This window comes from Pan paniscus, chromosome 19, assembly GCF_029289425.2.
Source record: "Pan paniscus chromosome 19, NHGRI_mPanPan1-v2.0_pri, whole genome shotgun sequence".
NCBI lineage: Eukaryota > Metazoa > Chordata > Mammalia > Primates > Hominidae > Pan > Pan paniscus.
The window spans coordinates 14,083,526-14,097,534 of NC_073268.2; the positions used below are offsets into that span (position 1 = coordinate 14,083,526).

At 51.4% G+C, this 14,009-nt stretch overlaps 1 protein-coding gene across 2 annotated transcripts in view; it reads right to left on the minus strand.

The window, feature by feature from the left end:
- PITPNM3 (PITPNM family member 3) overlaps window positions 1-14,009 on the minus strand; it is a 106,032-nt gene that overhangs the window by 31,231 nt on the left and 60,792 nt on the right. For both annotated transcript variants that reach the window (XM_008962614.4, XM_034941386.3), the window contains exons 5-6: window positions 1,882-1,958; window positions 1,185-1,420 (exon numbers count right to left, since the gene is read on the minus strand). In XM_008962614.4, coding sequence (XP_008960862.4) covers window positions 1,185-1,420; window positions 1,882-1,958 — 313 coding nt within the window. The remainder of the gene's footprint in view (window positions 1-1,184; window positions 1,421-1,881; window positions 1,959-14,009) is intronic.

Sequence of the window (14,009 nt, forward strand, 5' to 3'; positions counted from 1 at the left end):
CCCTTAAAGGGCCAAAAGGACAGGAGAGCTTCCGGAGAGCTGAACGCGTGGAGGTTCCTAGTGGCTGACACCTAGGGAAGCTCCGTACCCCTTCCCCCATACCTCACCTTATGCATCTCTTCATCTGTATCCTTTATAATAAACCAGTAAATGTGATTCAGCATTTTCCTGAGTTCTGTGAGCCGATCTAGCAATTAATTGAACCCAGTGACAGGGTTGTGAGAACCCCAGCTTGAAGCTGGGCTGTCAGCAGCACAGGTAAAACAAACTGGGGCATGGTATCGGTGTCAGAAGTTTGGGGCAGTCTTGTGGGACCAAGCTCTCACCCCGTGGGATCTGATGCTGTCTCCAGGTAGACAGAGGCAGAATTGAACTGGAGGGCACCCAGCTGGTGTCCACAGCAGAACTGATTGCTTGGTGTGTACGGAAACAGCCCCTCACATGTGGCCCCGGAAGTCTTCTGTGTTGACTGTTACGGTGTGAGAGCAAAGGAAAAACACCATTCGTGTTTTTCAGATTCCTACTTGGCTGCAATCGTGTGGCCGAGTTTGACTCCTGTCTCCATGGGCTGGGCGACCCTGGGGGAAACTGGCTAAACTCTCAACACTCAGTGTCTTTTTTTTTTTTTTTTAGACAGAGTCTCACTCTGTCTCCCAGGCTGGAGTGCAGTGGCGCAATCTCGGCTTACTGCAAGCTCCGCCTCCTGGGTTCATGCCATTCTCCTGCCTCAGCCTCTCAAGAAGCTGGGACTGCAGGCGCCCCCCACCTCACCTGGCTAATTTTTTATATTTTTAGTAGAGACAGGGTTTCACCATATTAGCCAGGATGGTCTTGATCTTCTGACCTCATGATCAGCCCACCTCAGCCTCCCAAAGTGCTGGGATTACAGGCGTGAGCCACCGCACCCGGCCAACACTCAGTGTCTTTATCTGGGCCAAACAGATCAGGCTTGTTGAACACTGGAAGTGGCTCAAGATTTCATGGAGACCCCAGCACACCCAGGCCCAGGAAGAGGACTCTTCCCACACCTTCCACCAGGGATGCTTGTGTTTCGTCACGATCTGACACCCCAGAGAGTCCTTGCAGGTACCCACCTGCCCACGGGGTCCATGCTGCAGGGGGAGCCCCTCCACTTAGTTCCCCCACCAACCCCAACCAGTTCAAACAAGCAGAAATGGACTCACTGAGAGACAAGCGAGAAAGCCTCAGAGCAGATGGCAGGACAGGGGACGAACTTGATGAGGATGTGGCCCAGGGCAGCAGGGAAATGGGCTCGTGTGACCTTCTCCAGCACGGAGCTGAAGGTGTGGATGTCGGCTGCCTTGCAGGATGGGTCCCCGGCACCCGTGTCCAGGATGTTTCCCCCGTGCAGGACCAGCAGGAGGACATGTGTCTTGCAGGAGCGCTGCGGGCAGCCTTCCTGAGAGCCAAGGCGGTTGGAATACAGAGAGAGAGGCGGCTGGGGTCGGGGGAGGCACACAGGGACACACACACACGTGCGCATACACACACACTCACACACACGCACACACGGGGAGACTGAGGCCAGAGAAGCAGGCACTATGTCCAGCCTGTCTCAGCTGCAATCTGAGGAGCAGTCTCAGCTCTAATACACCCCGCTGTGTGATAGAACCTCTGGTGCATTCAGAGTGAGGGAAGGACACGGGCTGCCAGGAGGGATGTCAGGGCAGGAAGAGTCCCAAGAGATGCTTCCTGTTCATATGGGAACCCAAAGCCCAGAGAAGGACACAGACCCACCCAGGGTCACACAGCAAGTCAGACGAAGAGCTGGAAGAAAACGAGGCCGCCTATGATCCGAGGGCTCTTCCTAAAATCCTGGCCTCTGAGTTGAGCCCAGACACCCTCCGAAGCCCAGCCTACCTCGCTGTCTTCGTGGATCTCGATGCTTCCCTGGGCTGGGAACCTCTGTCTTCTCAAGGAAACCCGGTACAGTTCTCCTGCAGAGGGAAAGAGGAGAGCTCAGCATCTCCAGGCTTCCCTACAGTGACCAGACACTCCCTGGGCCCAGCTGGCCCTAAAGGTGAGACCTTGGCTTACATCATAGGTAAGCTCAAGTTAGAGTCTGGAGCTAGGGAGAGTCACCCCATCCAGGCCCTGCCTCTGAAACCAACACAACATGAAACCCTTTCTCCTCATAAGGAAAAGGGAGGGTGGCAGAGTGAGGCCATCGCGGATGGTGCTCCTGAAAGGAGGGGCTTCCTCGAAAGGAACTAGCCTGCGTTTCTTCACCAGGACAGCAGCAAGGGTGAGTACCACCTGAGGACTTCCACTTCCGGTTATGGACGGCGATTTGAGCAAAGCCTCCCGCTGAGAACAACTAGAAGAGCTGGTGTGATGGCAAAGCGTACGCACCCACTCTTGACTGGGCTGAGAGGTGCCCAGAGAGCTGGTAAAACATGTTCTCTGGGTCTACCTGTGAGGTGTTTTGGGAAGAGGTTGGCATTTGAAGCAGTGAATGAGGCGATCTGCCCTCACCAAGGCAGGTGGGCACCGTGCAGTCCGTGAGGGTCTGAGTAGAACAAAGTGCTGCAGGGAGGAAGGATTCACTCTTCTCAAGCTCAGACTTCCATCTCCTGCCTCACACATCAGCACTCCCGCTTCTCTGGCCTTAGGACTTGACCTGGGATTCGTGCCATTTTCTCCCCCGGTTCTCTGGCCTTTGGGCTTGGGCTGGAGCTACACCATAGGTTTCCTGGGCCTCCCGACTTCCAGACAGCAGGTCAGGGAACCTCTCAGCCTCCATCATCACGAAACCATGCACGAAAGCCAGTCCCTCATAATAAGTCTCTTTTTAATTTTCTTTTCTTTTTTTTTTTTTTTGATGGAGTTTCACTCTTGTTGCCCAGGCTGGAGTGCAATGGTGCAATCTCGGCTCACTGCAACCTCCGCTTCCCGGGTTCAAGTGATTCTCCTGCCTCAGCCTCCCGAGTAGCTGGGATTACAGGTGTGTGCCACCACACCTGGCTAATTTTGTATTTTTTGTAGAGACGGGGTTTCTCCATGTTGCTCAGGCTGGTCTCAAACCCCTGACCTCAAGTGATCCGCCCACCTAGGCCTCCCAAAGTGCTGGGATTACAGGAGTGAGCCACCATGCCTGGCCAATAAGTCTCTTTTTATACTTCTGTGTATATATCCTTTCGGTCGGTTTCTCCGCAGAACCCTAATATGGCTGGATACATACTTTAAAAAAAAATATCTGTTTGAAGTTAACAGAGAAATAATAGAGGCTTGAATTACGGGACCACTTTCCAGGGAAGGTAGACTCCCAGAGAGGTAAGGTCGGCATTTGAAACATTACTGGCATTGCCCATGAGCTTTAGGGTAAAGCTGGCCTTTGCCAGAAATCTCTCCTTGCTCCTCTCAGCAGCCTGGGCTCAACACCTCCTCCTTCAAGAAGTCCTTCTTGGCTCCCAGCCCTCCCTGAGCTCTCATTTACCTAACACAGAATTCAGTAAACCACAGCCATGGACCAAATCTGCCCCACTGCCTGTTTTTGTAAATAAAGTTTTATTGGAACACACTCAGGCTCCTTCATTTACATATTGTCTATGGCAGGCGGCTTTTGTGCTACAGCAGCAGAGCAGTTGCAGCAGACACCTTACAGCTCACAAAGCTGAAAATATTTATTATCTGGCCCTTTCCAGAAATGTCTGTCAACCCCTGATCTAACACCTACACTCCTGAATGTGATGACATTGGACTCCTGGGTGGAGAGACTTCAAAGGCATCCAACAGCCACCCCTGAGCCCCCACCCAAACGATACCTGCACTCTGAGGCCTCCTTCCTGCCACCAGGCTGCCTTCAGCTCCTCTCCTTCCTCCCCCATGAGAGGGATGCTACCTCCCGTGTGTGGCTAAAACCTACAGCCAAGCTGAACCACCTGTTTGTCTTCAGGGAGGAGGAACTGGCTCATCTCTTAAAGTCGTAGGTTCTAGATGAAGATGGTCCTTGCCTTCTTCACACCCCACCCCCACCAGAGCCTGCTGCTCCCCTCTAGGAGTCACATCTGGGGAGGGTCCTTCCAGGGGCTTTGCGGGCAACCCTAGGCACCCTGTCAACATCCCCTCACCACGACCAGCCCCAGGGGAGGGTACCTCTACAAAGAACTGCAAATGAGAAGCTTTTCTCAGCAGGGAAGAGCATTTCTGAAATATTCTGTCCTCACAGACACAATCCCAGTCAAAGGGTAACTGCTTTATGAGCTCCGAGCTACTGCCCACACAGACAGGAAATCATTTCCTAAATGATGGAGGAAGAGGGAAAACTCATCCTGGGGCCCGGCTGTGCCCAGCACTTCCTAGTTCTTCCCATTGGCTAGGCTCTCCTGCCTAATTTCTAACTTACTAAAGACCTTGCCTTGGGCTTGGCTAGAGGAGACCCTGGCTCTCTCTTCAGGACAGGATGATAACACAAGACAACAGTAACGGCTCAGCTTTATTAAGCGCTTATTATGTCCTGGGCACTATGTGCTTTACATGATTCATCCTCTCTAGTCCCCACAATTACTCTCTGAGTCTGAATGATCTTGTTATTAGCCCCATTTTACAGATGAGCAAACCAAGGCTCAATCAACCTATGTCACTTGCCCCACGTACCTTAAAGGTTAAAGCCCAGGGCTGCCGCTGCCAGGCCCCTTTCCACCACGTGAACTAGTACCAGGAGGGAGAGGGTCTGAGTGTGGCTTCCCTGAGACAAAGCGCTCATGCTTCATGGTGTGTGTGGCTGTGTGTGCGGCTCTGGGGCAGGCTGTGAGTCAAGAAGAACCAGGAGTGATGGCAGGGCTGAGGTTGGCTCTAGGGCTGGGAGGAGCGTGGTTAAAGCCACGGACCCTGGATCCAGAACGCCTGAGTTCACATCTTGGCTCTTATCAGCTGTGTGACCTGTGTCGAAGTTTCTTCATCTGGAATATGGGGATAATAAAAGCAGCTACCCCATGGGGTGGTGGTGAGGATAGATGAGTTCATATGCATAAAGGGCTTAGAGCAGGGTGTGGAACACAGGAAGTGTCACATGGGTTAGCGGCTATTGTTATTATTATCATTATCCAGGGGACATCCAGGGCACAGAGCCAGGACCACAGCTGACAAGATGGGCTGATGGGGACATTGCCGCCTCCACATTTGCCTGCCCTGGTGCCAAGTCCCTCCCTGAGCCCTGGCATGCTCCTCGGCCTTGCTGGGCTGGGCGCCTGTTTGCAGTGTGATTACAGGATTAAATGCTGTGATTGCCACAAATTACTATGGCAAGGCTATAAATACATTGCAGGGAAGACATGAGGGTCCTGTTGTCTCCTGGGCACGACGCCCTCTGTTAGGTGGGGGCTGGACTCTGCGCCCTCACCCATTACAAAGGCCAAGGAGCACCTACATCTTTGATCTGTCTGAAGCCAGCTCCCTCGGGACCCATGTGATGCTCTGGGCATCAAATCGGTGGATGACTGCTGCATCCTGGCCACCAACGATGTTGAGGCCGTGCCTGGTTCCATGGGGATGGGAGCCTCAGGCCAGAGACTGGGCAGGATTGTCCTCAGTATCCCTCACTCCTCCCTAGCAGGAGGAAAGAGTCTCACCTCCTACGCTGTTTGGGGACAGAGCCTTGCTTCCTTTCCATGCACAAAAGCCAGGAATGCTTTGCTCTGGGAGATTGGAGGAAGGGAGATCTAGCCTGCCAGATTCAGATTCTGGCCCCTTGAGAGTTGACTAACAGGACCAGAGCTTCCCCACAGAAAGGCACATCTCCCGTCTTCATCTTAGCAGAGGCCCCTGTAGACAAGCAGGGGCAGCCGTAGGCTACCTTCCCTGTACCTTCCCCACAGGTCTCTGCTCTTCTAAAAGCCAGACATTCCTACCATGATAATTGAGGCCATTGGCTCTGACTCACCCACAAGACATAACTCTTTCACTCGTCCTTGCCTTTGCTCATGCTGAGCCCTCTGCCTGCAAGCCCTTCCTCCCTTTGCAGACTGGCAAACTCCTACTTGTCCTGCAAAACCCTGCTCAATTGCTATCACCTCTAGAAAGCCGTCTTTGATCTATCTAGGCAAAGATGGCTATCCCATAGTATGCGGCACTGGTCTTGGCTTACTTGTCTATTTCCCCATCAGACTGTGGGCCCCTTGAGAATAGAGTTTACCAGTTTTCAGGGACTAGGATGGCACTTTTGTGAAAACCTTTTGGAAGATCCCAGGATGCACACATCCTGTGAGACATCTCTGTGCCATTAAACCCCCAGGAGAAATCAGGTTCAGGGAAGCATCATCCACTGAGAAGCACGTTGCTTCAAAGTACTCACGGGAACTGGTACCTGGGAACCTCTGGGGATTCTAGAAGAGTCTGGCCTGGGCTTCATAATTCCACCCCTAGAGGCTTCCTCAGGGACTCTGGTGACAAGAGCAGCTGGCAGGGGGTCCTAAGGGGTGGAGAGCCACATAAAGGGGACCCCAGGACCTCATCATTAGGCTGCCTGTTTCTTCCCACTTCCTGTTAATTTCTGTTTGCATGTCCCTATTCAGGCTGGGTCCCTGCAGTGCCCAGATTTGGGGTGGGGGAGCCCACAGCTGTTTTTGTGACAGTGTTTTTTGACAGGCTTTGAGACAGGCCAGCTACCGCAGTGCCAGCTCCCAGTACCCCGCTAGCCCCACATCAGGAGAGGTGGTCCACCCAGCTCACCATGGCTGCTCTTGATGCCTGAAGAATGGAGCCTATTTTTGCTTAATCACAGCCTTGGAGAGGTACAAATCATGATCATCCCCTCTAATTACCAATGCGCCACACTGCTCTTGAGACGAAAGCCAAGGTCATCACCCACACACTCAGCACCCCAAGCAAAGCATCACCCCAGCTCGGCTGGAGAGCATAGCTGTCTCCCTCTCTCTTGCTACCAACCTCTGGGGTCCACAGGGGTGGATGCTGAGGGCCCACTGGCTAAAGCCAAACACTCAGTCTCCTCCTCCATCCTTGGCAGTCACTCCCATCTCCTGTTAGTCACCCCTGGCATCAACCAAGCAGAGCTGGGCCCAGCTTGAGGCCATGTGGCACATCCTGAGAAGTAGCTGCAAAAGTATCTAATCCTCTGTAAGCTAGTGGAAGCTCATACATGGGTGGAAACATACTTTTTTTGGTTTTTTTTTTTTTGCCTAAACCGGCCCAGGTCACCAGCCCAGGTCACCAGCCCAGGTCACCAGGCCAGGGCTCTTCATCATCCTGAAGGAGGGGAGTAAGAAAGGGATGGTCTCTTTGTTCTTACTAATGCCTTCACCCCTCAGCCCTGCCTCCTCAGAGAGACTCTTGGCAGGGAGGAAAAAGTGAGGAGAGGCCACTATGAGGAGCAGGAACTTCTTAGACTGTTAGGCCCTTTCAGTCGAGCTCATTCCCCGTTTAAAAAGACGTTACTTGCTGGGGACCGTGGCTCACGCCTGTAGTCCCAGCACTTTGGGGGACCAAGGCAGGCAGATCACGAGGTCAGGAGTTCGAGAACAGCCTGGCCAACATGGTGAAGCCCCGTCTCTACTAAAAATACAAAAATTAGCTGGGCATGGTGGTGCGCACTTGTAATCCCAGCTACTCGGGAGGCTGAGGCAGAAGAATCGCTTGAACCCGGGAGGCAGAGGTTGCAGTGAGCCGAGATCACACCACTGCACTCCAGCCTGGCGACAGAGCGAGACTCCATCTCAAAAAAAAAAATAAAAAGACATGTTATGCTCTGAGGATCCCCTGTCAAGTCCACCCTGGCCCTGCCTGGAAGTCAAAGGCTTTGCTATTTTGCTGTGATGTGGGATTCATCCATATACCTAGATGACGTCTGGGAAGAACTACAGCCTCATTCAGTAGCACCTGGGGGACTCAATCCACAGCCCCCATTCCCCAGGTGAGCCCGCATGACACACACATGCGGAAAGAAGGGGACACACACAGACTTACAGGGGAGACAGGCCCTGGATAGAGTCCTCGGATGGGAAACTAACCCTCTACTCAGAGGGTGACCTCAGACACGCTCTGCAAACCACCGCAAAAGGAGGGGTTTGCCTACATTCCCCGGTAAGAGTCAGACAGTCTGAGATTGTATGAGTCCAAGCACGAGTGCCCTCTGTGAGTGCTAGCCTCCAGACCCAGCAGAATTTGGCACTAGGACCTTGAAGGGGACCCACAGTCACAATGATGGAGTCACTCTGAGAGGCTATGGAGAAAGGAAGAGCAACCAAAAAGCTGCAGGCGGCAAATTTCGCTTTGCTTTTCAAAGTGGTTGATTCCAACTAGGGGCTTGGTGTTAATTCCTAGGCAAGTCCTGGGGCAAATTAATAAACAAATGCTTTGAGGACCCTTAGAAAAGGAAGCAGTGGGGCCGGGCACAGTGGCTCATGCCTGTAATCCCAGTACTTTGGGAGGCTGAGGTGGGCAGATCAGTTGAGCTCAGCAGTTCGAGACCAGCCTGGCCAACCTGGTGAAACCCTGTCTCTACTAAAAATACAAAAATTAGACAGGCGTGGCGGTGGGCACCTATTTAGCTGTAATCCTAGCTACCTGGGAGATTGAGGCAGGAGAATCACTTAAACCTGGGAGGCTGGGGTTGCAGTGAGCCGAGATGGCCCCACTGCACTCCAGCCTGGGAGACAGAGCAAGACTCTGTCACCAAAAAAAAAAAGAAAGAAAGGGAAGGGGAGGGGAGGGGAGGGGAGGAAAGGGGAGGGGAGGGGAGGGGAGGAAAGGGGAGGGGAGGAAAGGGGAGGGGAGGGGAGGGGAAGAAAGGGGAGGGGAGGGGAGGGGAGGGGAAGAAAGGGGAGGGGAGGGAAGGAAAGGGGAGGGGAGGGGAGGAGAGGAAAGGGGAGGAAAGGGGAGGGGAGGGGAGCGGAGCAGTGGCTCCCAGAGCTCTGATAGGTACTCTTGGAACCAGCTCGCTAACCCTGCATCATAGCATGTGGCATAGATAGGGTCGCTGGACCAGCAGCTCGAGGGAATGCCAAGGGCTTAGGGGCATCTGGGGAGGGGAACACACTGGCAGAATAACAAACTATCTAAGGAACCCATAGCTCTCACCACTTGAGCTCAAGGAATGTGGGCTCATGAATGGGAACCTGCGGCCACACAGAAGATGTGGGGACCAACAGCCAGTAGCAGATGCGGATGGAACAGCGTGAAGCTGTTCTGAAGGTTTTAAAACTTTTTTAAAAACAGGGGAAATTTTTAGCCAATGGAAGTTCCCTTAGGAGCCCAATTTGCAAAGATGAAAGTGGATCGGCTCTGGCTGAAGCAGGCTGGGGGGCCCAGAGCCCACCTTCCTCACTCCAGCACATCGCTGTCCCTAGGCAGTTCCTGAGGGCTTCAAGAGACTGAAACTTAAAAGCCACTGAGCTTGTTCAGCAGCCAGACTGCAGGCCACCCTCCTCTGCAGGTTCCCAGCTCCTAGCATTGCAGAAAAGGAAAAATGACAATCTAAATAATGGTGGGGGAGGTGGGGGAAGAAGCTTGGGACCTCATATTAGAAGGAAACACACTAAAATGTTTACAGTGGTTTTCTCTAGATGCTGGGGCAATGGATTTATATATATATATATATATATATATATATATAAAATAAAGAATTAATTAAGAATTAATTAAGAATTAAGATCCTGTGTTTGGGTTAAAAATGAACTCGAGGGGCTAGGCGCCATGGCTCACACCTGTAATATATATATATATATATATATTTTTTTTTTACTTTCTACTTTCATCTATTTTCCAATTTTTCTCTAAGGAGTCCATATTTCTTTTAGTTTAAAACTATTTATGAATGTTTATTGGATAGATAATATAAGTATGTGTCATGTTTATGCAAGGAACTTTTTTTTTTTTTTTTGAGACAGAGTCTCACTCTGTCGCCAGGCTGGAGTGCAGTGGCGCAATCTGGGCTCACTGCAACCTCCACCTCCCGGGTTCCAGCAATTCTCTTGCCTCAGCCTCCTCAGTAGCTGGGACTACAGGCACCCACCACCATGCCCAGCTAATTTTTGTATTTTTAGTAAAGACGGGGCTTCACCATGTTGGCCAGGATGATCTCGATCTCTTGACCTTGTGATCTGCCCACCTCAGCCTCCCAAAGTGCTGGGTTTACAGACATGAGCCACTGCACCCGGCCTATGCAAGAACATTTTAAAGCCAGCCACAACCTCCTATTTTAGTCAATACAAACACTACAAAGAAAAAAGTGTGAAATGTTGTCCTCCCCTCAGGAGCTGACAGGCTAATGAGGGAGTATAAAAGGACAAGAAATGCTTGTGGAAGGAAAGAATAAATGTGGAACATGATGAGTGAATTAAGATCCTGTGTTTGGGTTAAAAATGAACTCGAGGCTAGGCACCATGGCTCACACCTATAATCCCAGCACTTTGGGAGGCCAAGGTGGGTGGATCAGTTGAGGTCAGGAGTTCAAGACCAGCCTGGCCAACATGGTGAAACCCCGTCTCTACTAAAAATACAAAAATTAGTTGGGCATGGTGGCGGGTGCCTGTAATCCCAGCTACTTGGGAGGCTGAGGCAGGAGGATCGCTTGAACTCGGCAGGTGGAGGTTGCAGTGAACAGAGATCCTGCCATTGCACTCCATCCTGGGCAATAAGAGTGAAACCCTATCTGAAAAAATGAAATAATAAAATAAAATAAAAATAAAGTAAGCCTTCCAAGGACTTAAAAAAAAAAACAATGAACTCAATACCACTTGCCTATTCCCACCCTATTGGTTATTGCCCAAACTTGTGTCAAGGCTGAAAACACCAAGACCAATCAGACACAGCACCTGCCTTCAAAGATCTCTCAAGCCCCTGGGATCACATGACCAAGAGTAGGTCATGTGACCAAGGTCATGTCAATGACAAAGACCTAGGTCATGTGCCCAAGATCAGTCACATGATCAAAGGCTACAAACAGCTTGACTCAGGGTAGTGGGGCTGCCACGGTTACTTCTCAACCTCTAAGGCTGCACAAACCAGAGATCTCAGTTCAAAATGAGAGGGAGACATCCCTGCCCTGCCCCTGCAGCTCAGGCCCTGCTGAGGGTATGTCTGATGCCCAATAACAGAGCAGGAAAGCTGTAGAAAGGGGCTCAGGAGGTTGAGAGACCCAGCCTGGAGAAGAGCAGCAGCTGCCTGCAAATCTATGCTGAGCCTCGTGTGGGTCAAGGGAGCAGAGGGCAAAGCCAGGACAAATAAGGGTTGGGGTGGTTTCTGGAGAGCCATCCCAAGTTTTAGCACAACCTAGGAAATGTTTACAACAGTTCAAGAGTGACCTGTGCTGACCTGCAAGCAGGCTGTTCTCCTTCACTGAGGTTAGACAAGCAAGTTATATAAGTGACCACGTAGCAGGGTGCTGGGGAGGGAAGTTTCATCCAGAGTCTGGGGGAGCTGGAGGCTGAGGTCCCTCCATGACTCCTTAACGCTTTCAGGGTCAGAATCTAATCATGTCCGCCTGGATTCATCTGACTAACCAGGCTAAGGTGATGTGTTCAAACCTTCAACGGCCCAGTGAGCCTTTCACAGAGACACTACTCCAGACCAGGGCCTGGCCCTTGCGAGGGCCTATGCCCTAAACCCTGCCCCTTGAGAACATGTTGTTAGATACCCCAAGTGAACACGGGGTTAGTTCGGAGGAACAGTTCTCATGGGGGATCCCAGTTCAGATCAGAGGTGCCATCCTGAATCGGGCCCAGTGAAATTTCCAGGTATACAACCATGAGAAAACTCTGCCACCACGACACAGGGATTCTAGAGGGACATGAAATCCCAAACCCTGGTGTTCTCCTACAGACTCCTCTGCAACAAACACAGCCCTCCTAAGACTGGTCCTGAGTTTCTAGTCCTCATCTGGTGTCTCAGGCAATCTTCACATTCATCCTGTGAGGTCAGGAGTACTCTCCCCATCTTAAAGATGAGAAAACCAAGGATTGGAAAGGTGAAGTGATTTCTCTCAAGATGTAAGTGGAGGGCTGGGTACTTGAACCCAGGTCACCAGGTCAGGGCTCTTCATCATCCTGAAGGAGGGGAGTAAGAAAGGAATGGTCTCTTTGCTCTTACTAATGCCTTCACGCCACAGCCCTGCCTCCTCAGGGAGACTCTTGGCAGGGAAGAAAGAGTGGGAAGAGGCTACTCATAGCAGGAACTTCTTAGGCTGTTAGCCTGACCCCCTAATGATCCCCTGTCAAGTCCACCCTGGCCCTGCCTGGAACAGCACATACACAAAGGAATGCAGTGGCACACTCCAGCCCATGCGCACCTGCACAGTAACCCCTGCCAAGTGTGTGCGGCATCCAGCACAGGGCCTAGGAATGGCTCTCACACATAGGAAAACGGTGCTCAACCTTAGAACCCTAAACTAGAGGAAGGCTCATTGAAATTACCCTAAGACAACTTTTTTTTTTTCCACCTGTCAGACTGGCAGCTGTGACACACTATGGGCCAGGATGTGGAAAAACAATCTCTTCATTCATTGCTGGTGAGAGTAAACATCAGTATAGCCTCTGTGAAGGGCCATTTGGCAATGTCATTCAACATGCAAAATGCCTTTGACCCAGCAATTCCAAGCCCATGTGCAAAAGGACATATGTACAGTGCTAACCATTGCCACATTGCTTTTACAACAGCAAAAGACAGGAAGCACCTATATGTCCACCAGTAGGGGACAGATTAAATAAATTGGACCACAGTGAAATTGCACATGCCCATTGCAAAAAACAACTCACCTCTAAGCGTACCGAGCTAAGGAGACAATCATGATCGAGTATCAACATCTGAGAAAAGCAAGGTGCACAATGAAAGGAACTGTGTGCTCCCATCTGTGTGAGGGTACAGATATAAAAAAATATATAAATGCATATTTATGGATAGACTCTTGTATGCAGAGATTATCTCTGAAATGGAATCTAAGAAGCCAGTTATAATCTTTTCTTCTAGGGAGAATTGTGTGTGCTGGAAGACAGGAGAGGGAGGCATTTTATACCATGTACATGTGCTACCTACTCAAAAGACAGATTAAAAATAAGAATTTTTCTAAGTGCATGTAGCAGGGTGGGTTTTTTTTAGATACCAATTTATATTTTCTCCCAGCTCTGGCTCCTATGCCTCTGGGAAGGTTTGTGGCAGAGCTTCCTGGCTTTTGTTTCCAAAAGCTCTTTTGTTCCCAAGAGGAAAGGATTTGGAGACAGAGAATGCTTCAGGGTGAAAAGAGATCCTCACGCCCTGGCCCTGGGTGGAGGAGAGAGTCTTCTGTACGGGTCCCTTCGCAACTCCAGGAAGATGGAGAACAACATAAGAAGACCTGGCCATCCCATGCTCCAGAGAGTCTGAACCCTAGGCCAGGAGCTGCAAGCCCAGGACAAATGGGACCACCAGGCTGGGTTCTGGGGTCCTTGTGCTCACCGCTGTGGATGAAGGACCCCTTGCACATATGTGCATGCTGCGGGCACCCTTCCCCCACCGGAGTGCTGGGAAGACCCCTGGAGTTTTGGGGCAATGGCAGGAGAGGGAGGAAAGAGAAGCTCCTTGACGCACAGAGGAGGAGGAGTCCTTCACCAGCACAGCTGCATGGGAATGTACAGTCAAAATCAAAGTGGCTTACAGAAAAACAAAGGAAAGGGCGATTCTTCCACGTGGAAGTAAGTAGACCGTGCAGTGAGGTCTCTCTTTGCCCCTCCAGAGCCACAGTGCCCCATCTCTGCCCGACTCAGCCCGAGGCCGAGGCCCCCTAGCTACAGGTTGGGTGTAGCGATGGAAAGCACCAGTAGGAGAACTGGGGCAAGGGAGCCCCCTCCATGCCGGGTCATCGTAAGGTGGTCTCTGCTGAAGGCTCATGCAGGAGCCTCTCTGGGCTCTTCTCCTTCAGGGGTGGGAACAACCCCAGGGTATTGCTGATGCCTTCTTGGTTTCCTTAAAGCCTCACTCACCTGTGAATAAAGTCTCTCTGCTAAGCCCTCCTCCCACCTGTGGTTTGTGTGAGCCTTCCGTTTCCTGCTAGAACCCTGACT